The 24,928-nt window shown below is 46.8% G+C and overlaps 1 protein-coding gene and 1 long non-coding RNA gene across 4 annotated transcripts in view; one reads left to right on the top strand and one right to left on the bottom strand.

Annotated features, from left to right (window-relative positions):
- The window catches only part of LOC123761329 (rho guanine nucleotide exchange factor 10), a 335,115-nt gene that overhangs the window by 23,095 nt on the left and 287,092 nt on the right, over positions 1 to 24,928 (bottom strand). For 2 of the 3 annotated variants that reach the window (XM_045747283.2, XM_069312180.1), the window contains exon 2: positions 485 to 3,317. The exons of the other annotated variant lie outside the window; for it this stretch is intronic. In XM_045747283.2, coding sequence (XP_045603239.1) covers positions 485 to 3,014 — 2,530 coding nt within the window. In that variant the 5' untranslated portion in view covers positions 3,015 to 3,317. The remainder of the gene's footprint in view (positions 1 to 484; positions 3,318 to 24,928) is intronic. 3 annotated transcript variants of the gene reach the window in all.
- The window catches only part of LOC138356261 (uncharacterized), a 127,603-nt gene that overhangs the window by 2,097 nt on the left and 100,578 nt on the right, over positions 1 to 24,928 (top strand). The window lies entirely within an intron of this gene.

Genomic DNA, 24,928 nt, shown 5'->3' with positions numbered 1-24,928 from the left:
AAGGAAAACATGTAACCGAATGTTTAAACAAGGAAAAAATAGCAGGCTTCAATACACAGGGTAGACTTCGAGGCCTCCGACGACTCGTGGGGTGACACGTATAGTAGAAAAAATCTTGCAAGCAATGACACGTACATGCGCCACCTGGTTATATGTTAAAAGCTGGCACTGAAGCGTGGCAGAACCCTTAGCAGAATCCTTCCCCAAACAAGTCGTCAGGAAATAACACCTCTTTCTATCATGTGAATCAGTTCGCCATGGTTATATATACATGAGTTAATAATGACGCAAGCTTAAACGACGGAGAGAAACAAAAGATTGATTATCATTACATTAAATGTTACAACTGAGGATAAATAAGAAAACATAAATACAGAAGACGGCCAAGCGAAAGCGGCGGCAGAACATGCACCCGGCCCAGCCACCATGCCAAGCGCCCCCACCAACAACTACCTCGCGCAACTTCTCAGGCCTTCGATCTTACCACAGTCGCGGGTGCTTCTCTCATTCCTATTGCCATTTCCTTCATTCTTAGCGTCGATGCTTTCATAGATTGGCTCGGGAGCCCCGAGCAGCTTATTATAATTTTCCCGGAGTTCACACACGGTTCTTTCAATTTTAGTTTCCACGTTACAGTCAGTAGAGCTGCCATCATCACTTTTCTCCTCCCCGGCGGTGCTGCTACTGCTACTGAGTCTGTGCTCTTTCACCTCATTTGGACACTCGTAAATATGGTTGGGAACTTCCCTCACAACCACATCTTTGGCACTGTCACTCGTTAATAACTCACTTCGGCTGTTCATGTGCTCGTCTCCCTCGTCCTTCACCAAGGGTACGGGTCGAACCTCCATCACTGTGGCATAATGTGGTTCCATGCTGCTCTCCGGTTCTGGCTGTACAATGTTATTTTGAGCACCTATTGGAGTATTTGGGTCTCCTGTTTCAGAGTCCTTGATTGTACCTGTGTAATTTGTAACCAGTTCTTCACCGCTGGCTTCTTTGTCAAGCTTCATTTGTATATCAGGACTTGAAATATCTCCGCTATTCATTGTCTCACCTTGACCTTTATTCTCGTCCCCCCTCTCACTCTCCAGTCCACTATCCATGTTTTCATTCGGGGCTTTTTCATCTGTGACTTCCTTTATCTCGTCTGTTATGATGTCTTCTCTCTCATTCAAGTTAACAACAGTCTCTGATCCTGCCGTCGGGTCCAAGTTAACAACAGTCTCTGATCCTGCCGTCGGGTCCAAGCTAACTACAGTCTCTGATTCTCCCGTCGGGTCCAAGTTAACCACAGGTTCTGATCCTCCCGTCGGGTCCAAGTTAACCACAGTCTCTAATCCTGCCGTCGGGTCCAAGTTAACCACAGTCTCTGATCCTGCCGTCGGGTCCAAGTTAACCACAGTCTCTAATCCTGCCGTTGGGTCCAAGTTAACCACAGTCTCTGATCCTGCCGTTGGGTCCAAGTTAACCACAGTCTTTGATCCTGCCGTCGGGTCCAAGTTAACCACAGTCTCTGATCCTGCCGTCGGGTCCAAGTTAACCACAGTTTCTGATCCTGCCGTCGGGTCCAAGTTAACCACAGTCTCTGATCCTGCCGTCGGGTCCAAGTTAACCACAGTCTCTGATCCTGCCGTCGGGTCCAAGTTAACCACAGTCTCTGATCCTGCCGTCGGGTCCAAGTTAACCACAGTCTCTAATCCTGCCGTCGGGTCCAAGTTAACCACAGTCTCTGATCCTGCCGTCGGGTCCAAGTTAACCACAGTCTCTGATCCTGCCGTCGGGTCCAAGTTAACCACAGTTTCTGATCCTGCCGTCGGGTCCAAGTTAACCACAGTCTCTGATCCTGCCGTCGGGTCCAAGTTAACCACAGTCTCTGATCCTGCCGTCAGGTCCAAGTTAACCACAGTCTCTGATCCTGCCGTCGGGTCCAAGTTAACCACAGTCTCTAATCCTGCCGTCGGGTCCAAGTTAACCACAGTCTCTGATCCTGCCGTCGGGTCCAAGTTAACCACAGTCTCTGATCCTGCCGTCGGGTCCAAGTTAACCACAGTCTCTGATCCTGCCGTCGGGTCCAAGTTAACCACAGTTTCTGATCCTGCCGTCGGGTCCAAGTTAACCACAGTCTCTGATCCTGCCGTCGGGATGTCACCTCTTTTATTCTCCTGTTTGAAGGCTTCATCCTCCACCACATTTATGGTTGGTTCCTGCCCCACGTCGACACACTCTACAGCAGCCTCCCCCACCTCAGCATGTGAGGACCGACAGGAAGGAAGAAACGCATTGTTAATGTCTGCGTCTTCACTAACTTGGCGGGCATCCTCAATCTTCGGCTCATCGGCAACACATGAGTTTCCACACTGAATGTCATTACCAGTGGATGGCTCGCATTCAGGGACGGGTGAGCTCGTGCAGTGTCGTTGTGCTTCGTTCGAGGTGTGGGTGAGAGCAAGGTCATCTGACGCGTGTTTGGGTGTGTCCTCGTCACTCCCTTGTTGCATGACCTGTCCCTGGGAGTCTCCTCCCTTGGTCAACATCAAGCCGGAATGACGAATCACACACACGGGGTTCACGGTCTGCAGCTCCGGCAAGACACGGCAGATGGCTGACATGAGGTCGGTGGGGCCCTCTTCGTCGTCGCTGGTGAACATTAGACACGAATCAAGCTCGTCCAGAGTTTCGTGTTGAATGCCAAATACCATCTTTCTTTCGACCACCTCCATGTCTCCCGATGGCCCATTATCCTGAGGGCTTATGACGCTCTCCGGGCAGTTCTTGTTGTTATTGTCGTCGTTGGCATGTGTGAGTTCCTCCTGCACGTCCAGAGGAATTTCCAATAGCGGCTTCTCCATCGCCAGCATTTCTCCGTCGTCCTCCAGCATCATGCTTAGGGCACCTCTTGAACACCTCTCACTGAACCTTTCCTCGTCGTCTGCTGTGGTTGGCGCCGATGAAGGCTCGCCCTCCTCTTCGCCAGAATCTTTCCTGATGGTGGTCTTCATCTCAGCCTCCATCTGTGGGTGGGGGACGCCCCTCTCACTCGGGCGCCTCCATCCTCCCAATTTACATGCCTCAGCAAAACCAGAGTTGTGGCAATGGTCAAAAGTCGATCATCTTCACAACACGAAGATTTTAAGAAGTCCACTTTATCCTTGATCTTAGAACACAGCACTAAAGTTTATGTTTAATAAGAAATGTCTAGATTTAAACTTTTTTCTCTCAGGTTTGCAACAGTGATGAAGGTTCTGACCCTTTTATAAGTTTCACTACAAATGTTTTCTATTTTAGACGCTCGGCACAACTTAAATACCTGTTACCTGAAATATAATTACAATAAGAATATGCATATACACCATACAAACATATACAGTAATACATATGTTTTGTAATGCTGCCAATGCCATGCTGAACAAATATTTATGATTACAAAACATATGGTACCCTTTCGTTGCTTTTTCTTCTACCTCCTCCTCCTACTTCCGTCTTGTGTCACGTTACCTGTGTCACGTCGCAACGACACTCAAGCAAGTGCAAAATAATGAACCTGAGTGACGTGAGGAGGTCACTGATAGCTTATCACACAGAAGGACCACAGGTATTGGTATCAAAGACCGGAAACTGGGAGTAAGCAGCACTCCAAACCCACCTGCCTACCTCAAGAGGCACACAAGCTGGAAAACATCAGCAAAGATGAGACAAAGGACTACTTTCAAGAGCTTGAGGTACGCAGTTCTAGCGTGAGCGTGAAGTTCTCGCCAAACTAAACTCGACTGTAATGAAACTCAGTCCAGAAATGTCAACAGATTCGTATTGGTGCATAAAACAAGAGTGAATATGATCGTGACGTACCAAATACCATTGGCAGAGTAGATACAGGTGGTACCCATTCAAGAGGGAAGGTGCCAGGACTGAGGGCCACAGCTGGGCGGTGAACACCCAGCTGAGTCACAAGGTCTTCAAGAAGAATATTTTACATTTTACAAGTAAATGGAACTATATAGACTGGTTACATGTATTCACAGGTTGATAAAATAAGCAGGTTGAATGAAGGTTGAGAAGCGAACCCGGGAGTTGAAGCTCAACCACAGAAAATACATCAGAATATATCCCCCCCCCCTCCTCCCCGCGGGAGCAGGTGGACGTACTAAGATTAGAGACATGATCGAGACATACAAAGATAGAGGAGACATGATTGAGACATACAACGATACAGATATGGATGAAATTCTCAGAGTGAGCATCACAACAGAACTATGACGGTATGTTCACTCACAGAATGAGTGGCGCTGCCCAATAAACTCGCCATTCGGGGCAAAATTAACAACTTAAAATTAAGAGAACGAGATATCGTAGGTTGACGCTAGAGACTCAGATGAGTCACAGAGCTGTGGAGTCGCTTATTTAGCATGAAACCAGTGAGAAAATGGAACAAGAAAGGGAAATAATGAAGGCTAATTTCTACACATCTTCAAAAGCAAATTATAAACTAAGACTCGAAAGTCTGCATTAGGCAACCTATAACAGATAAGACGAGAAACTAAGCTAAATCGCGACATTCAACCTTACCTAACCGAATGCAACTCACACGGTAAAGCGAGGCATGCAGGTCGCAACGTAAACACAAAACATGTTTCTAAGAACATGCTCCAACAATTACCACGAGGCATTAATAACAACCGGGAGTTCCTCTCGCTCTGCCCTTGAGGTTTGCCAGATTGTTTCCACTAAGGCTGGCAACAAGAGCTGGGCGGGGGATACGCGCCCACAACACAACCGTGTACCACACAGCCACAGAGACATGCCTTTCCCCACCCTCGGGAAAATAACGCTTTTCTGTTTCCTACCGTATTAGTAAATAAAATAATGCAGAATGACTGCTTTTAGCTAACAGAATACATGTACTGCTGTAATGCAAATCCTGCAAACCTTCATTTAATGAGAGAGAGAGAGAGAGGGAGGGAGGCAGAGATAGTGAAGGCCTAAGTCACAAAGCCCACATAAAGTGGCGTTCTTGCCCCTCCAGTCACATCATGGGATTAGTTAGTGACGTCAGGGAGTAAAAATATATACTCGATCATAAAGGCCTCCAACAGAGGCGGATTCTTGCGTGTAAGCCGGAATGGAATTTCAGCTTTTTGCTTTAGCTATTTGTGAATGGATGGATGAAGGGAGGCAGGGTGAAAGGGAACGTCAGGCAGACATCAGCAGCATGGTGTAGACGTACGTAATGATCAGCATGTAACATGCGCACTTACAAATAGAGAAAGGAGGATATATGAATGAGTTTGGGAGACAGAGCAAAGGGGAAGGGTAGATAGAGAGAAGGGGAGGAGGAAACAAAAGACCAAAGACCGGGCAGGTAGCCAGGACAGTCGCTGATGTCATTCTTGAGGACTTGCACTCAAAAGTGGCCGCCTCCTCCCCCACAACCGCATAGTTTCTCGCCACCACCTTCACCAACGTCCCCACCACCATCACCATCATCAACCTATCAACACCACCCAATTCTGCACCACGGCCCAGCTTCCCACCACCACCACCCATTCAATCACCCTACACTCATTCCACTTCCCTTCAACAATAACAAGTGTGCTACTAAAAACAGACAATATATCATTAACATCGAAGCGAATGTACCACAGCTGACAATGACTTCATCATACACAAAATGCACCCGTAACAGGTGCATTTTGGGTAAAAGTGAACGTACCCACACAACATCAAATGCATCGGTAACCTGTATCAGTATATCCATGTATCCCCAGTGGCACTCACCGACACGGTCACTGGCACACACAACAGGAGGAGCTAGCAGCTACAACAACGGTCAGGGCTCCTGTTTGTCAAAGGGTTCAACACGTCAGGGGATACACTGACACACTAATAAAGCATGCCGACCTGATCAGAGGACACACTGGGCTACTCAGAAAACATGACGGCCTAATCAGAGGACTCAATGGCTGTCAGATATGACCTACAGAAATATCCTAAATCCACGACCAATCTGTCATCATTACTCCTTCATCCGGATCATTGTATATTTCTGGCTAAGACGCTCTGCGAGTGGGCTCTCTCTATAAATTCCCAATAGAGGAATTCGAAAGGCTCTTTAGATGACTTAAAAAGCCTGAAAGAGTTTGAACAGCCCAAAATAAGCATTCTAATACAATATATTCTCAGAAGAGTCTATGCCACATATTTACATGTGGTATACCTATATAGAGGGATATGATGGATCGTCCAATAAGGTTAGTAGACTTCTAGATGTTACAATTGCTAGGCTTGGGCTCGGCTACAGGTACCTCTGGGAGTATGCATCATCTGCTGATATAAATTAGATTAAATGTAAACTCAAATGTCAAACTAAATGTCAGCAGAACTGTTCACATACTTTGTGTCATTATAAAGTGACTGTTGTGGGTCTCTTCTTGCATCACTTGTAATGCATAAATATACATATCATATTTTTTTATATGTATTTATGTATGTATTTCCCATATATTATATATATATATTATATATATTATATATATATATATATATATATATATATATATATATATATATATATATATATATATATATATATATATATAATAATTTAATACTTAGGGGTACTACCTCTAGTGCAAGTGTAGGGACCCATAGCCTCGGAGAAGAAAATAAAGAGTACTCAGAGAAGACCTTTTGGATCCCCACTGAACACTTTGATATTTTCTTCTACCACCCCTATTCTTTTGGTATGTGTGTATATATATCTAACTTTATTTGAAAATGTCATTACACTAGGGGGCCCTATAGAGCATATATATATATATATATATATAATATATATATATATTATTATATTATTATATTATTATATATAATATATATATATATTATATTTTTTTTTACTTAAAAGACCCTTAGTCTCAAAGAAGAGAATAAAGGGTATATAAAAAAAGACCTTGTGCATTCTCCCTGAATATTTGAATATTTTCTTCCGGGTCGGGTCCAAGAAGTAATTGTAAATACAATTAGTAAATGCACCCACACTCTTCCCTCCCACCGGTCACGGCTGCAGGTGCAGGGGCCACAAACATCAATTATATTCTCAAGATCACCTGGAGACTTGTGCACCTCATGCTCACAGCGTCCCACACCCCGTCCTTCAAGACGCATGAGACCCACGCACGCTGCGCACTCATGCGTTGGCTGCCTCACAGTCGTTCACCAGGGAGTATGAGACCTTTAGGTCCGAGGCTGTCATCATCTTCAGGGCCAGGGAGTCATCAAACACTTAAAAAGTGTTCATTTACGAACGTAAATGAACACTTTAACACGTAAATCGTAAATGAACGGGCATGAACACTTAAAGTGTTCATGCACGTTCATTTACGTGCATCTTTTTCCCCCATTCATGGTGGTTTAGTTTACATTAATTCAACAGTTTATGATCTCAGAAGTATTACGAGGTGGTCAATAACATCATTGGGTCGAGAAAGATCTCGCGGCGTTTTGGAGCTCCTAAACTGTTTTATACTAAGTCACCAATGATTTTCGAAAGATGTACAGGTTTCGCAAGTTTTTGATGACTCCTGGTCCTAGTACCAGTTACTGGCAAACATAAATGGTTGCACAAACGTGATATTTTCTGTGATCCCAGTGCGTAATTGTGTATTAACATACAATATATTTTATTTAGTTGCATTAACGAGTCTAGCGGGATCCCATGATTACACTCCTCACCACCTCCCTCTTCCTCTCCACCTCTTGCAGGTCGGCGTTCGACCCCGGATGATCCAAGTGATTGGGCACTATTCCTTCCCACTGTCCTATTCCAGTTCCTTGACCCCCATATCCAGTCCAAGTGCTAGTCATACTGGCTTAGCTCTTTCTCATAATTACCTTACCTCTCTCTCCCCACCTAAGCCTCCTTGGAGAGTACTGTAGACTTGTCTGCGTTAGGATGTATAAGTCTGTCTAGTGACAACCATATTCTCTTGTGTTGACGTCCAGTTGGAGAAGTCTACGAGTGCTGGTTATCTTGAGATGATTTCGGGGCTTAGCGTCCCCGCGGCCCGGTCCTCAACCAGGCCTCCTTTTTGTTACACACCCACCGGGAAGTAGCCCGTAGTAGCTGTCTAACTCCTAGGTACCTATTTACTTCTAGGTAGCAGGGGCATCAGGGTGAAAGAAACATTTTGCCCATTTGTCTCCGCTTTCACCGGGGATCGAACCCAGAACCTCAGGACTACGAATCCAAAGCGTTGTCCACCCAGCTGTTAGGTGCCTGCTTCAAGATCATTTACAGCAAAGGCTAGTAAGTTTGTCAGGGTTCGGGGAATCACAAGTTAAGTCTATATGTTTAGTAATTGTAGGTCATGCTTTATAACACCGTAAGTGTGTGTGTGTGTGTTGGGAGTGTGTGTGTTATGTTGCTTATTGAGCCGGGGAAGGAGGGAGGAAATAGGAAGAGTGGGAAGGGGAACACTATCCAAGGGAGGAAGTTCTGTGGTAGTGGATGTAATAGAAAGGGGGAGCCTGGAGGGAGGGAGTATGGCACTCTGGCATCACCTGGGGCCCTGATGACCAATATCCTGAGGAGGGGCGGGGGAGAGGAGGGTTCTTCCTGCTGCCAGCCTACCTATACACCCCACTCATCCACACATTACGTCCAACCCCTTCCCCCCTCTTACAACACGAATTCACACACACATACCAATATGTATGGCATATGATATATTTAGTGAGTTGTGCTACTCTCAGAGACGCACTTGGTAATAGCCTTAAAACAGTCGGACTATTCCTGTTAGCTGCTCGCGGGCCAAAATAACTTTAACAACCTGGCAAATCAGGAACTTTATTGTGGAATTTCTCTAGGTCCCCCTTGACGAGGCTGAAGGCTGTAGGGGCCAGCCTTCCCTGGTGGCTGCCTGATCTCTGAGGCTGTCTTCATTGCCTGAAGGTCCACGTGACCATCACAGCCTGGCTGACTTGGAGAGAGAAGTACGGGGAGGGCTGGGCAAGTGGTAGAGGGCAGCGAGAGGTGGAGAGCAGCGAGAGGTGGAGAGCAGCGAGTGGTAGGGGGCAGCGAGAGGTGGTCGTGTGTTGGGAAGGTAACCAGAGACTGCCACCTTCGTATAATGAGTGCCGGGTAGCGGAGCAGGCGCTAGCTGCTGCAAACTCGACTCTCCCGTGACCTTACCGGTTTCTAAAACACGAAATCGGCTTTAGTTGTCAGCATTCACCTTATTGTGCTTGAGGGAGTTGAGCTTCGGCTCTTTGGTCCCGTCCCAAAACCATAACAATGGCACCACAAGTACAACAACAAGTGCCACAACCATAATAACGATCCCACAACCATAACAACAGTCCCACAACCATAACAATGGTCCCACAACCATAACAATGGTCCCACAACCATAACAATGGTCCCACAACCATAACAATGGTCCCACAACCATAACAATGGTCCCACAACCATAACAATGGTCCCACAACCATAACAATGGTCCCACAACCATAACAATGGTCCCACAACCATAACAATGGTCCCACAACCATAACAATGGTCCCACAACCATAACAATGGTCCCACAACCATAACAATGGTCCCACAACCATAACAATGGTCCCACAACCATAACAATGGTCCCACAACCATAACAATGGTCCCACAACCATAACAATGGCACCACAACCATAACAATGGTCCCACAACCATAACAATGGCGCCACAACCATAACAATGGTCCCACAACCATAACAATGGTCCCACAACCATAACAATGGCGCCACAACCATAACAATGGTCCCACAACCATAACAATGGCGCCACAACCATAACAATGGTCCCACAACCATAACAATGGCGCCACAACCATAACAATGGTCCCACAACCATAACAATGGTCTCACAACAACAACAGTGCCACCTCCGCCTGGGTGGCGTCGCCGTGGCGTCACGACTGGCAGTGTTGGCTCATAATTCCTTTACCGTCACGTGCAGCAGGACATGCCTCTGTGTGTGTGTGTGTGTGTGTGTGTGTGTGTGTGTGTGTGTGTGTGTGTGTGTGTGTGTGTGTGTGTGTGTGTGTTCTCCTAGTTGTATTTGCGGGAGTTGAAGTCTGGGTCTTTCGGCCCGCCTCTCAACTTACAATCAACTGTTTTTTTTCTTCTCACACACACACACCCAGGAAGCAACCCGTAGCAGCTGTTTAACTCCCAGGTACCTATTTACTAGTAGGTGAACAAGAGCATCGGGGTGAAAGACACTCTACTCATTTGTTTCTACCTCTGCCGGGGATCGAACCCGGGCTCTTAGGACTACGACCCTAGAGCGCTGTCTACTCAACCGCGAGGCCCATGTGAGTGCGTGCATTTGTGCGTGCGCATGCTTTCATGTGCGTTTATTTTAGGAAGTTTGAGCCGATACCAGAGAGTGACTCCTTAGCCTTCTCACGTAACTAACCAAATATTTGGTGAGGAGAACGTGGAGGAGCAAGAAAGGAGGAGAGGTGGAGGAGCACGAGGGAAGGAAAGGGGACGGAGCAGAAAGAAGAGGAGGATGGGGAGCAGAAGTAGGGAAGTAGATGGAAAAGAGCAGGAGGGGAAGAGAAATAGAGAAGTGGGGAAGGAGAAGAATGGAAAAAATGAGAATCAAGAAAAAACCCACAGAATGCTTGGATCTGAGAAGCGTGATATGGGATGATGAACAATAAGGAATAATAAAGAAGACAATGTATAACGTGAGCTAACTACAACAACATTAAGGTCTATTATTATATCTATATCTCCTGGAGCCCCTGCCATGGTTTAATCAGAGCAAGGGTAGTGTTGCAAGGTACTGTTGCAGAATGATGTGATCATCCTCGTTCAACACGGACTATGTCCTACACACGATGACTCGGCAAAGCACGTTTTCTACTTGGTAAACCATATATACTTTTAGGCTAGGCTGTGTTAGGCTAGTCTGTGTTTGGTGGGGGATTTTGACGTCAAAATACGATATATCATTCGAAAGGACAGGTTGGGATACGTAGGCCTGGGGGCCGCTCCAAGCACCAGCCTTTTAGATGAAGTTATCACATGATATCAGACAGGCTTGAAGGGGAGATTATCTTGATGATTTCGGGGCTTTAGTGTCCCCGCGGCCCGGTCCTCGACCAGGCCTCCACCCCCAGGAAGCAGCCCGTGACAGCTGACTAACACCCAGGTACCTATTTTACTGCTAGGTAACAGGGGCATAGGGTGAAAGAAAATCTGCCAATTGTTTCTTGCCGGCGCCTGGGATCAAACCCGGGACCACAGGATCACAAGTCCAGCGTGCTGTCCGCTCGGCCGACCGGCTCCCGACGGAGCGAGACCGTCGCTCTACCGTCCACCCAAAGTGGTTGGGCATTTTGGGGAGCCAACGGCCCTTTACTCCACAATGTTCTTATGGCCTATCACTCCGTCCTCACGTTAAATTACCTTGCAATTTTCAGAGGTGATGTACGTGTGTGTTGCTTGGGGAGAATCTGAGGTAGACAGGAGGAATTATAGTGTTCAGACGCGAGGTGCCTCGCTTCTGTCATATCTGGGTCACATGCTCAACAGGCAGGGCTCTTATTTCCACACTCCTCTGTCCCTCTTTCATGCCCCTCACACCACCTGCACCAAGTCTTCCTTCCCCTCACCTCTCTACCCTCCCATCATCTCACTTCCTCCCCTCATCTCACACCCTTCCTTCATCACTCTCCCCTTCCTTCACCACTCTCCCCTTCCTTCACCACTCTCTCCTCCCTCACCTCCTCTATGTCATCGTCAATCTACTGCTCACACATTCCCCGAACCTGCCCTTTCTCTCTGTACGGTTGCAGTTTTACGACCGTGAAGGAGAAGTGAACAAGTGCAAATAGGTCAATGCACACTTCAACACACAGGGGGCCCACATCAGCAGGATATCATCAACTGCAGATGCAAGATTGGCCAACATACGGAATGCTGTCAGATATCTCAACAAGGCGTCGTTCACAACCTCATGTACCACATACAGTCTACCAGACAAATCCCGGCTAATGGGGCACCACCAGGGAGCCCAATACAAAATCAAGCTCGATGAAGGCATGCCAGAAAACTAGTCTGGTTAATATGGCATATTTTTCACATTTAAAGTATATGTTATGAGGAACGACTAAAGGAGTTAAACGTCACGTCATTGGAAGAGAAGAAACAGGCGAGATATGATGACTACATACAGAAATGCTGTAAGGGAACTATCAAGGCAGAGAAGGACAGACTACTTACTATGGGCGGTACATGAAAAATGGGACACAGGTAGAATAAAAAGTAAGCCTACCCGAATCGACCACAGAAATACTAGGAAGATTTTGTCAGTGAACACGAAGTACTGAACACATTGAATGCGTTAAAAAGCGAAGTGGTGGAGGAAAGCTCCATACGCAGCTTAAAGTATAGATATGATAAAGGACAAAGGGAGGTCTGGAACCTATACATGGCATCGATTTCAAGTTGAGAGGCCGGACCCCAAGAAGCTCGGCCCCCAACTGGTATAACTTGGAGTAAAGACAAGACAAAATATAGACTGGCAAACAGGCTAAGCTAATCAACACACGGGCCAAGATATCTTTCAATATATAGGGCAACACACAAGCCAGTACACGGGTTAGCACATAGCTGAGTGGACTCGTAATCCCAGGGTCCGGGTTCGATCCCTGGTGACGGCAGAAACAAAATTGACAGTTTCTTTCACCCTGATGTCCCTGTTACTCAGCAGTAAATAGGTACCTGAAAGTTAGACAGATGTTACGGGCTGCTTCCTGAGGGTGTGTGGGGGGGGGGGGGGGAATTAGTTAGTAGTTAGCAACAGTTGATTAATTGACAGGTGAGAGGTGAGCGGAAAGAGCAGACCTCAACCCCCGCAAGCACAACTAAGTGAATACATGGGCCAACATACACTGGTCCACACATGGACCAACATACACTGGTCCACACATGGGCCAACATACACTGGTCCACACATGGGCCAACATGTGTGGATGAAGGAATACAAATGGCAACATAGGGACAAAGTGCCCAGTGTTGCAGTTGAAGATAAGACAGAAGATAAGACAGTGAAAAGCCTTCTAGTTATGTGTTCTGAGGGGATTAACATGTAGGTAGAGACGTCAAGGGTTGAACCACTAGCTAGCCCGACAGATGTTGGTCTGTCTTAGTGGCGAGAGGGTGCTAGTGGTGGTGCCTGGAGGAGGGAGCGATGAAGGTTGAGAACAGTGCCTTGTTTGAACAGCTCAGATATGCAAGAGCAGTGTGACATAGCAACAGTAAGTAGGTTCACACACACGGATCAACACCCGGACCAACGCGCACCGATCAACACTATTATTCACGAAAACGTACAGAAATACCTGGATCAATTACAAAAATGGATTAGCTTTTCCTGGGATGTTCAATTTCGGCAAATGTAATGAAGATTAATTTCGGTGATTGGAACGAAGACACTACACAAAAAGAAGTCGTAGAAGCCTCTTCAATCCGCAACTTTAAGGCCAGATTCGACAAAGAATTCAAACGTTAGAATATTTAAATTATAACGCAATAGGTACAGCAATGCTAGTAGGCGGGGCATGAAGAGCTAGAGCTCACTCCCCCTTTGACAGTGATAGGTAAGCACTGATAGGAAAGTCGAAGGTAGGTAAGGGATGGGAAGCCCTCCTGGAATTGGACAGAGAAAAGGACCTGCTACAAGAGGCTACACCGAACCTATCTCACGAAGCATCACATCAGCTGCACATGCAAAATTGGTGAGCAAAATCACGTTGTGCAGAGATACCTGAGATAAGACGTCGCTTGGGATCCTGTATGCAACACGAGTGAGGGCACTTTCTCGTGTTGGTGTGGAGTCTATATATTCTCAAACTCAAAATTAATCTGGAAAAGGTCTCGAGGTATGTCACCAGACTAATCCCAGAGTCAAGTTACAAGGAGAGGGAAGAGCTACTACACCTGACATCATAGGAAGCAAGGAGAAACACAGGCGACATGATCATCACATGCAAAATATTCAGGGGTACTGACAGTTACAAGAATGAGTCACAGGAATAGGCTGTTAAAAATCGATTTGAAATTCGAAATTGAAGAGAATCGAAGAAAAAACTGAGAGATGGGACCCAGGAGCTGAAATTTAAACCCCATAAGCACCGAGTAAGTATGCGAGTACCGAGTCTCCCAACCTAGATAATCAACACAACACAACGCAGGCGCCGTGTGGTGGTCAGAGACCCGTCAGTGTTACTATGCAGTGCATGATGGCAGCAAACTAGCAGCCTGTACACGGCTGGAGTATATATACCCCAACACTTGAGGAGCTGCAGCTTGTATAGAGAGGAGTCAGAACACTTGTGTGAGCAGGAAGCCCCACTAGGGATGGTGTGCAGGGTGAGAGGCGTGAGGACACTTGATCACAGCGGACAGCCAGGCGCCGGAGAACGGTCAGAGATCAGGACTTGGTATACTTGAATTATATTTAAGAGTTGGTATTGAGAGTTCTTCCTAAAGCCCCGTCTAGGGCTAAAGCTTTTCTGGTGTTAACTTGATCCAGACGGCTGTTGCTTGAAGCGGTGCACAGGCCCTCAGGCCCATATATCTACTACAACCCGAACGTCATAAGAACACAGAATGTATGGAAACTGCAGAAGGCTTATTGCTCCATGTAAAACCTTACCTCATCTTATTCTTCTTTGTAATGTATTCGGTTGTTTGAGTTAACATGTATACACCTCACCACTGCCTTGTGAAATGTTGACAGGATCAACGAAACGCATCACTTAGCGTCAGGACATATACAATTGTAAAAATGAACTTTGCAGAGTTCATTTTTCAACTTCCTTCTCAATTAAAAGAAAACATTAGAAAAATAGAAGGTTCGTGCTAGAACCATTGAGCTAACCATTTCTGCCATATTCAATAACATGTTGAATATAAGCTAGACGTCACTTTCCTTTAGTTACTGATAGGTAAGTACTGGTAGATATGTATCTTGTCCTGCCACTGCCCTGGTGCAGCCCTTCCCTGCCTTCAAGGGCGCCCCTGGCAGCAGCGCCCTCTGCCCTCATTGACCAGGAGCAGGTGGTGTGCATGGGAGCACCTGAGGGCAGTCCCTGGCAGGTGCAGGGCGTGACGTACAGGTCCAGGTGTTCACTCAAACCTGCTCTGTTCCTCCCAGCGCCTCAGTGTTCCTCTCGTGTCGCCCAAATTACCATAAAACGTCTAAGAAACAGTGACATAGTTTGTTATTCGTCACGCTTGTTTCTGCGTCTTAACGACGCCTTGTATCCTACGTCAGAGCCTCCTCCAGAATAATGACGTTACAGCCTTCGCAAGTCCTGCCTCCAGAATGACGTCGTCACAGCCTTAGCAAGTCCTGCCTCCAGAATAATGACGTCACAGCCTTCGCAAGTCCTGCCTCCAGAATGACGTCGTCACAGCCTTAGCAAGTCCTGCCTCCAGAATAATGACGTCACAGCCTTCGCAAGTCCTGCCTCCAGAATAATGACGTCACAGCCTTCGCAAGTCCTGCCTCCAGAATAATGACGTCAGCCTTCGCAAGTCCTGCCTCCAGAATAATGACGTCACTCATACTCCGTCAGCTCTTCTCTAGAATGATGACGTCACGGGCTTTAGTCCCTCTCACCGGATGTGACGTAAGATGACTTCCGCCACGCGACTGCTTCCAGAAGGCATTAAAGGTCACTGATCGCTTGTTTCCTCGACAATAACAATCTCTCCCATTTAACCCCTCTCAATAACAACTTTCAAAAACACTCACATTACCTTTTACTTGTTTTTTTCGACGGGGTCACCATAGCCCGTGCTACTTGGAACTTTGTTCCAGGTAGCGAATCTTTAACAACAACAATAACAACTTTTACTTTTATTAAGTTTAAAATTAATTTCTTAATAACAATAATGAGAAGGGAGGGAACTATCAGGGGGAAAGCGCCAAGCCATTACGACTATATAGCACTGGGAAAGGGTCAGGATAAGGATTTGGGATTGGACGGTGGGAAAGGAATGGTGCCCAACCACTTGGACGGTCGGGGATTGAACGACGTCCTGCATGCAGCGAGACCGTCGCTCTACCGTCCAGCCCAAGTGATTGGGCGAGAAAATGAATATTACAAAAATCTTAGAAGAGGAATATAGGTGAAGAGACGTCTAACCTGTAAGGAGTCTTATCAACCCTATAAGGGATCTTGTCATCCTTAACAGAGAATAGATAAGATTATCTCTGTTAGAGATAAGGTATGTTACGTCAAAAGTCCTGTTTTCCGGGTCTCAATTTAGCAACCTTGAGATGGTTTCGGGGCTTAACAACCCCGCGGCCCAGTCCTCGACTAGGCCTCCTCGTTGCTGGACTGGTCAACCAGGCTGTTAGACGCAGCTGCTCGCAGTCTGGCGTATGAGTCACAGCCTGGTTGATCAGATATGCAAGATGGATGCTTGGCAAGTGGGGAAGCCATGCATTACTTTCCTGGATTCAGTTTGACAGTGTTGTAATATCTGGTGACTACTGACTCAATACACTTTCTTCTTAAGTTCAAAGTTCAAAACATCGCTTGGTCAGAGATTGGGCAGCCCGAATACTTATCCTTGGAATCAGCTCAGTTAAAAAATATAAAAGCGCTGGTGGCCACTGTGTAAGTGTTGATGACCACTGTGTAAGCGTTGATGGCCACTGTGTAAGCGTTGATGGCCACTGTGTAAGTGTTGATGACCACTGTGTAAGCGTTGATGGCCACTGTGTAAGTGTTGGTGGCCACTGTGTAAGTGTTGATGGCCACTGTGTAAGTGTTGGTGGCCACTGTGTAAGTGTTGATGGCCACTGTGTAAGCGTTGATGGCCACTGTGTAAGTGTTGGTGGCCACTGTGTAAGTGTTGATGGCCACTGTGTAAGTGTTGGTGGCCACTGTGTAAGTGTTGATGGCCACTGTGTAAGTGTTGGTGGCCACTGTGTAAGTGTTGGTGGCCACTGTGTAAGTGTTGATGACCACTGTGTAAGCGTTGATGGCCACTGTGTAAGTGTTGGTGGCCACTGTGTAAGTGTTGATGACCACTGTGTAAGTGTTGATGACCACTGTGTAAGTGTTGATGGCCACTGTGTAAGTGTTGGTGGCCACTGTGTAAGTGTTGGTGGCCACTGTGTAAGTGTTGGTGGCCACTGTGTAAGTGTTGATGGCCACTGTGTAAGTGTTGGTGGCCACTGTGTAAGTGTTGATGGCCACTGTGTAAGTGTTGGTGGCCACTGTGTAAGTGTTGATGGCCACTGTGTAAGTGTTGGTGGCCACTGTGTAAGTGTTGGTGGCCACTGTGTAAGTGTTGATGACCACTGTGTAAGTGTTGATGGCCACTGTGTAAGTGTTGGTGGCCACTGTGTAAGCGTTGATGGCCACTGTGTAAGTGTTGGTGGCCACTGTGTAAGCGTTGATGGCCACTGTGTAAGTGTTGGTGGCCACTGTGTAAGTGTTGATGACCACTGTGTAAGTGTTGATGGCCACTGTGTAAGTGTTGGTGGCCACTGTGTAAGCGTTGATGGCCACTGTGTAAGTGTTGGTGGCCACTGTGTAAGTGTTGATGGCCACTGTGTAAGTGTTGGTGGCCACTGTGTAAGTGTTGATGGCCACTGTGTAAGTGTTGGTGGCCACTGTGTAAGTGTTGATGACCACTGTGTAAGTGTTGGTGACCACTGTGTAAGTGTTGATGGCCACTGTGTAAGTGTTGGTGGCCACTGTGTAAGTGTTGATGGCCACTGTGTAAGTGTTGATGGCCACTGTGTAAGTGTTGGTGGCCACTGTGTAAGTGTTGATGACCACTGTGTAAGTGTTGGTGGCCACTGTGTAAGTGTTGGTGGCCACTGTGTAAGTGTTGGTGGCCACTGTATAAGTGTTGATGGCCACTGTGTAAGTGTTGGTGGCCACTGTGTAAGTGTTGGTGGCCACTGTGTAAGTGTTGGTGGCCACTGTGTAAGTGTTGGTGGCCACTGTGTAAGTGTTGGTGGCCACTGTGTAAGTGTTGGGGTATGAGGACAAGGAGCTATGATAAGAGGGCAATGAGCTGGGATATGAGGGAAAGGAGCTGGGTTATGAGGAGGAGGAGCTGGGGTATGAGGAGAAGGAGCTGGGGTATGAGAGGCAAGGAGCTGGGATATGAGGAGAAGGAGCTGGGGTATGAGAGGCAAGGAGCTGGGATATGAGGGCAAGGAGCTGGGGTATGAAAAGAAGGAGCCGGGGTATGGGAGCTGGGGTATGAGGGCAAGGAACTGGGATATGAGGGCAAGGAGCTGGGGTATGAGGACATAGAGCCAGAGTATGAGGACAAGGAGCTGGGGTATGAGGATAAGGAACGGGTATGAAGACGAGGCAAAGCATTACTACACAGTAATAAGTTCGTAAACACTAAAGAACAAAAGACAGAAGGCGTATTGACCCATACGAGGCAACTCTAACATATATCCACCCAAACATTGCTCAATGCACAAGCATCACACGGTAATCGTCGGCTCAAGGTCTCGTGCTCCCTCAAGTGAGGTGTCACTGGGACACGACACTAAGAACATCAGGGCGCACATGACTAAACACTCCGCGGGAGCCTGGCAAGCGCGCCACAGGTATCAACAACGGGATGAGGTTTGGTGACGGGCTTAAGTCTTGTCAACCTATAGAGGGTTACTGAGGCCATCACAATAAGTTATTGACCAACCAGGAGCAAGTACACTTTAGTCCTGAACATTGGACTAAACTCTCAGTGCATAGACGCCGAGAAATGCATAACCCAGCGAACGTGATACGAAAATGTTGCCGCCACACCCCAAGCACAGTAAATGTCAGCCACTGGTGCATGCGAGTCTTGGCAGGCGTCAGGTCTCGCATGACAAGGGATCCAGTCTGTTGCGAGGGAAGAGAAGCATTGTGTACATGACGAGGTCTTCGCCAGCTTCCGGAGCTTGCGGAGTACAACGTTCTCTCTCTCTCACATTGTAAACACCACCACTTTACGCACTATTTTCACCAGGTGTTAATCTCTAGCTAAGATAACCTAGTTTTCCAACAACTCTTTCGCACATACACACAACACACCTCTGCTAGGCTCCAACACCTGCTACACACACACACACAACACACCTCTGCCAGGCTCCAACACCTGCTACACGCACACACCTACAAGCCTCCAACCCCCCCCCCCCCACACGCACACACCTACTAGCCTCCACCCCGCCCCCCGACAGGCACACACCTACTAGCCTCCACCTCCGCCATGCGCACACATCTACTAGCCTCCACCCCCGCCACGCGCACACACCTACTAGCCTCCACCCCCGCCACGCGCACACACCTGCCACCCCTAAGCTTGGCTTGCGTCAACACCTTCATCAAGGAAAACACCTTCCCGCTTACCTCCAACCCTCCCCAACTCAACCCTCTCTTAAAGCTCCACCACAACAATTCATCAACCCATTCTCTAAAGTGATAGTACATGTAACGACTATAGGAACATATGTACTGAATATGAACTGTGACACTCAACAAAAAATCCACGTTTTGTAGTAACGGATATTTTAAAGGGTAGGAAAAAACACCTAATGTAGCCTCTCTACAAAACCAATAGTACAAAAACGTAGACTTTTATGGGAAGCCGTAGTTAAATTGTTGTACATATTCTCCACAGTTGCTTTATGTGCTAGCATAGCTGATCAAGCGGGCTGTGATTTATACGTCAGATTACAAATACCGGCGTCTAACAGCCTGGTTAACCAGACCATCAACCGGGACGCCTGATCAGTGACCGGGCCGCGAGGGCACTGATCTCTGGAACCGTCAAAAGATAGGTAGATTGATGATTGATAAAGATTAAGCCACCCAAGAGATGGCACGGGCATGAATAGCCCGTAAGTGGTAAAATATTTTGTTCAGTAATTCTTTTTAGTATTCTGAGGTTGCATTTAATCGTCAAGCTGTTATCGCGGGGGAGGATACTACTTAACAGTCTTTATGAGGGTGTCCAGCTGCTGGACACCTTTTTTTGACCAGGAGAGTGGCTGTGTTGATGGCTTCAGGGTGACCACTGCAAGATTCAGGGACTTGAGATAGGTAGGATAGATTGAACTCTTAGTATCCTCAGCTCTGAGGTGAACTCAGGTGAGTTCTCCAGCTGGAGTAGAGCAAGGAAGCCAGGGTCACCCCACACCTCCCTCCCCCCAACATGACTCCACCAGTATATTTCATAACTTATCCCCACCTCCTCCTCCACCACCACCACTCTCCCGCCTCGCCAGACCGTTCTATTCTGTTGACTGAATTTAACGGTTCCCTGCGCTCATTTTAGGCCTCACATCTCAAGTTGACTATAACTGTCCTCCTCCGGGCGCTGCCAAGAGAGAGGGACGAGAACAGCACTGTGAAGGACGTGCACAGTACTATATAAGACGCGCACAGTACTGTGTAAGACGTGCACAGTACTGTGTAGCCTTTGTAACAGTTCAGTTGGCGCTTCCTTCCCTATTTTCGTATTCACCTCTTCTGTATTTCTCTCCCTCTACTTTGCTATAGAGTATAGAGATCAAGAGTCAGCTGGCTAGGCTTGCTGGAGCCGGCACATGTCAATTTTGTTAAACAACTCCTAAAATTAATATACTCATATACCACCAGCCCTATTCAAAGGCATGTGAACATGAGCTGGACCTACCCAGATTTTCCGGTAAGCCCTTGGTCGCGGGGCAGGTAGTGAGACGGGAACTAGGCTTTGTGTATACAATCCAGTCTCCTTCTACGCCCTTTCTCTTGCTACTTCCAAAATATTTTCCTATTTCCTCTCTTCCTCCTGGTGACTTTCTCTTGCTTTCTCTCCACTTAACCTCGACTCAGATGTCAGCGTGAGACCCGGGGCAGGCCTCTATCTTTCTCAAGACTCATTAATCTCTACCGAGATTAATGAGCCCATTCCTTCGAGGTGTTGTGGGGGGATGGAATCTGTTCAGACTAGTAGATAGTTATCCGGTCGATAGTTAGATAGTCGATCGGGCAGCATGGCGGGTACAAGTTAACTTGTCAAGACAACAGGTCGACCTGTTCTTAAGCCTGGTTGTAGTCCCATATATAAGCTCGAGGTTGAGCCAGGATGCCGGTGCCACCTCTAGGGTGGCACCGGCACCTCTTTATCAACCAGGATTTATAGTGTGAATTAAATAATGCGGGAGGGTGGTACAGTTAGCCTGGGAGCCGGATGAGACCTTACACCTGGTTGGATAATTTTCAGAGTTGAAGGTAATTACTTCCTGAATTGCATATATTGCGAATCAACCCACTGCCAGCTAGGGTAATTTCGAGTAGGGTATATTTGATTTTTATTAATAAATTACTTTGGTAAAGGTTTATTCGGTATTTCAGTTCATTTCCTCTTATTTAATTTATAGTTCATTTCCTCTTATTTATTAAGTAAGCCAGAATATTTGAAATCTGGCTTTCAATTATATTTCAAATAATTGAATAATATTCCAAGATAATACTTGGGACAATTCATAATTGTCCCAAGTATTTATCAAGAGTAAAAGTTCCTAGTCCTTGTGAGTCAGGTCCATGACTTTCCTCCCCCCTTTGGGTCCGGACATAATCAAAGTAATTATCATATAGAAGAAACGGTAAAATGGGTGGTGACAACAATTAACAGGTTTGGAATATTGTACCTTGATGGGGTTCTGAGAGTGCTGCTCTCTAAGTCCGGCCCGGAGCCAGACTTGAATTGTGAGAGCTTGGTCCAACAGGCTGTTGCTTGGAGCGGCCCGCAGGCAGCCCGCGGCTGCATTAGATCCTAAATCTAATTATTTCTTGTCATAACATCCTGATAGCAACTTCTCATACAGTAATTCAATTCTCCTCTCATCGTGGAACAATTCTCTGGCTTTCACTGCCGGGATGACTGTGGAATGATTCTAGGTTTTGTATATACCTTGGTATTAAGGGGACTTACAAACAGGTAAAGATAAGTGTTACAGATGTAGCCGTTACACAAACCAACACTACACTACCACAATTAAAGAAATGTCATCATTACTACCCCTTCTTATAAATGTAATACTTAAAAATAAAAATATAAATTAATAATACCTCACACTCTCAGCTGCACCTCACTGACCTCACCCGTCTCCACCCCTCACATGCCCTGTGTATGGAAGAGTTGATGACCTTACACTCCAAACATCATCTACATACACACACACAAAATTACACAGGTGGGTACAGTATACAAACTCTACCTCGTGTTAGCAGGATAGGAACTTATATTCCCCATAGCTCATGGTAAGCATTACCCTACCAGTTTTCCCCTGGAACACGACCTGCCAATCGGGTAACATCCAGTCCCCTCAATTACTTCTGGGGAACAGCGCCGAACAGTTAAAGATTGGCGCAGAGTCAACCCTTCCTGGCCTAGGCACGAGCCGGGCGAATGTTACAAGCGAAAAACTCAGTTGGTTTCTACCCCTTGAGCAAATATCACAGGCACACATATGTTTGTATACTTACGGTTGTACACAGAGTACTCACACAACTTGTGAATACTTTGGGATTACACCCGAGCAGTTGATCCCATTAAGCACCGTCAACAGCTGTGAGTGTCCAGCGGTGGACGCACAGCGCCGGGTTCACTGTCCACACCCCGTCCCGCTACTCAACGTCCAGATCAATAACACAACTAGCAAGGAGACGATATGAATAGTTGTTGGTCATGAAGGACCGTCTGGGTGTTGGTCATGACGGACCGTCCTGGTGTTGGTCACGACGGACCGTCTTGGTGTTGGTCATGACGGACCGTCTTGGTGTTGGTCATGACGGACCGTCCTGGTGTTGGTCACGACGGACCGTCCGGGTGTTGGTCACGACGGACCGTCCGGGTGTTGGTCACGACGGACCGTCCGGCTGTTGATCACGACGGACCGTTCTGGTGTTGGTCATGACGGACCGTCCAGCCACCGGTGGGGCCATAACGGACAGTCCAGGCGCCTGTCGCCCTCCGTTGCTTAATATTCCGCCAGTCATGTTTGCCCAGCAAGAACACCTCGCCTTGAGTTAGTCTGTGGCTGTCGACCGCCTCGTGTCCACGCATTAAACTACACCTTTTCTGCCCCACAACCGCACTACCACACCACCAGCACCACAACACTACAACGCACTACCAGACCACCACATCTTAGACTGTAAAGCCAGACGCGACAACAAATTCGAACACCAGGAAAGTTAAAATAAAACTTAACATTTAAAGCAAGGCCAGTTGGCGAGACATAAAGAGCCAAACCCGCACTTCCCTGTACAGTTGTCACTGTTAAGTGCTGTACGGTTAACACCAAAGTATCACACCACCAATACCACAATACCCTCACCATCCCACCACCACTATACACTCTCACACAACAATCACTACCACCACTCATACACAAGCGTCCACTACCGCCGCAACTATTGTCAACACAAACACGATTACAACACCACTTAGACAAGTCAAGGTAATTTTTTATTTTTTGTTTTGTGGGAGGAGGTGTAGAAGATTTAGTGATGTAGGTTAAAGAAATGTTTTGGAAATGTGGAATGTAGTTATGAGAGCACGCGAACTGTCTGCCTTGATAATGGGGACAATATCGAACTGCGCAAGGGAGTACTTAGCAGATAGAAGGGTGATTGAGAGGTGTTGACTTGGAGGGACGTGGCAATGGTCGTTGTTGTTCATAATTTATGTGAATAGCCTATCAGAGAGCGTTCGTATAAATGTGTGTGTACTCGCCTAGTTGTGCTTTCGGAGGTTGAGCTCTGGCTCTTTGGTCCCGCCTGTCTACTGCCAATTCAACTGGTGTACAGATTCCTGAGCCTAATGGGCTATTGTGTGTGTGTACTCACCTATTTTTGTGCTTGCGGGGGTTGAGCTCTGGCTCTTTGGTCTCGCCTTTCAACCTTTAATCAACAGGAGCACGTGTGTGTGTGTGTACTTACCTATTTGTGCGTGCGGGGGTTGAGCTTTGGCTCTTTGGTCCCGTCTCTCAACCGTCAATCAACTGGTGTACAGATTCCGGAGCCTACTGGGTTCTATCATATCTACATTTCAAATTGTGTATGGAATCAGCCTCCACCACATCACCTATTCGTTTTATGTGGGCTTCAGAAGACAGGTTTGGTGTGATATCAACTCCAAGATCTTTCTCTCTGTCCGTTTCATGAAGTACTTTATCTCCTATTCTGTATCCTGTATCTGGCCTCCTATTTCCACCGCCTAGTTTCATTACTTTGCATTTACTCGGGTTGAACTTTAGCAGCTATTTGTTGAACCATTCATTCAGTCTGTCTAGGTCGTTCTGTAGCCTCTTACTATCATCCTCTATTTCAATCCTCCTCATAATTTTTGCATCATCAGCAAACATTGAAAGAAACGAGTCTATACCCTCTGGGAGATCATTTACATATATCAGAAACAGTATAGGTCCAAGGACTGACCCTTGCGGGACTCCACTAGTGACGTCTCGCCAATCTGAGACCTCACCCCTCACAATGACTCGTTGTCTTCTGTTTCTTAGGTACTCCCTAATCCACTCCCTGTGTGTGTGTGTGTGTGTGTGTGTGTGTGTGTGTGTGTGTGTGTGTGTGTGTGTGTGTGTGTGTGTGTGTGTGTGTGTGTGTGTGTGTGTGTGAAATGTTATTACCAACGTTATTGGGATAAAACAATTGTCTTCGCTTGGATAATCGAAGATTCGGTCTCGAACCTGAAAAATATGAGACCGTTGTAGAATTTCTGATGATCGTAGTGAATGCAATGTACCAAACCTCTTACCTATCACCTCTCAGTTTTGCTCTGCAAATTACTTAGGCGTGTATTCCACGCTGGGCCTATATATCGTAGAGCTGAT

This window comes from Procambarus clarkii, chromosome 7, assembly GCF_040958095.1.
Source record: "Procambarus clarkii isolate CNS0578487 chromosome 7, FALCON_Pclarkii_2.0, whole genome shotgun sequence".
Classification (NCBI taxonomy): Eukaryota; Metazoa; Arthropoda; class Malacostraca; order Decapoda; family Cambaridae; genus Procambarus; species Procambarus clarkii.
The sequence above is the reverse complement of the archived record's forward strand: the minus strand, read 5'-3'. Positions and strand labels throughout refer to the sequence as shown.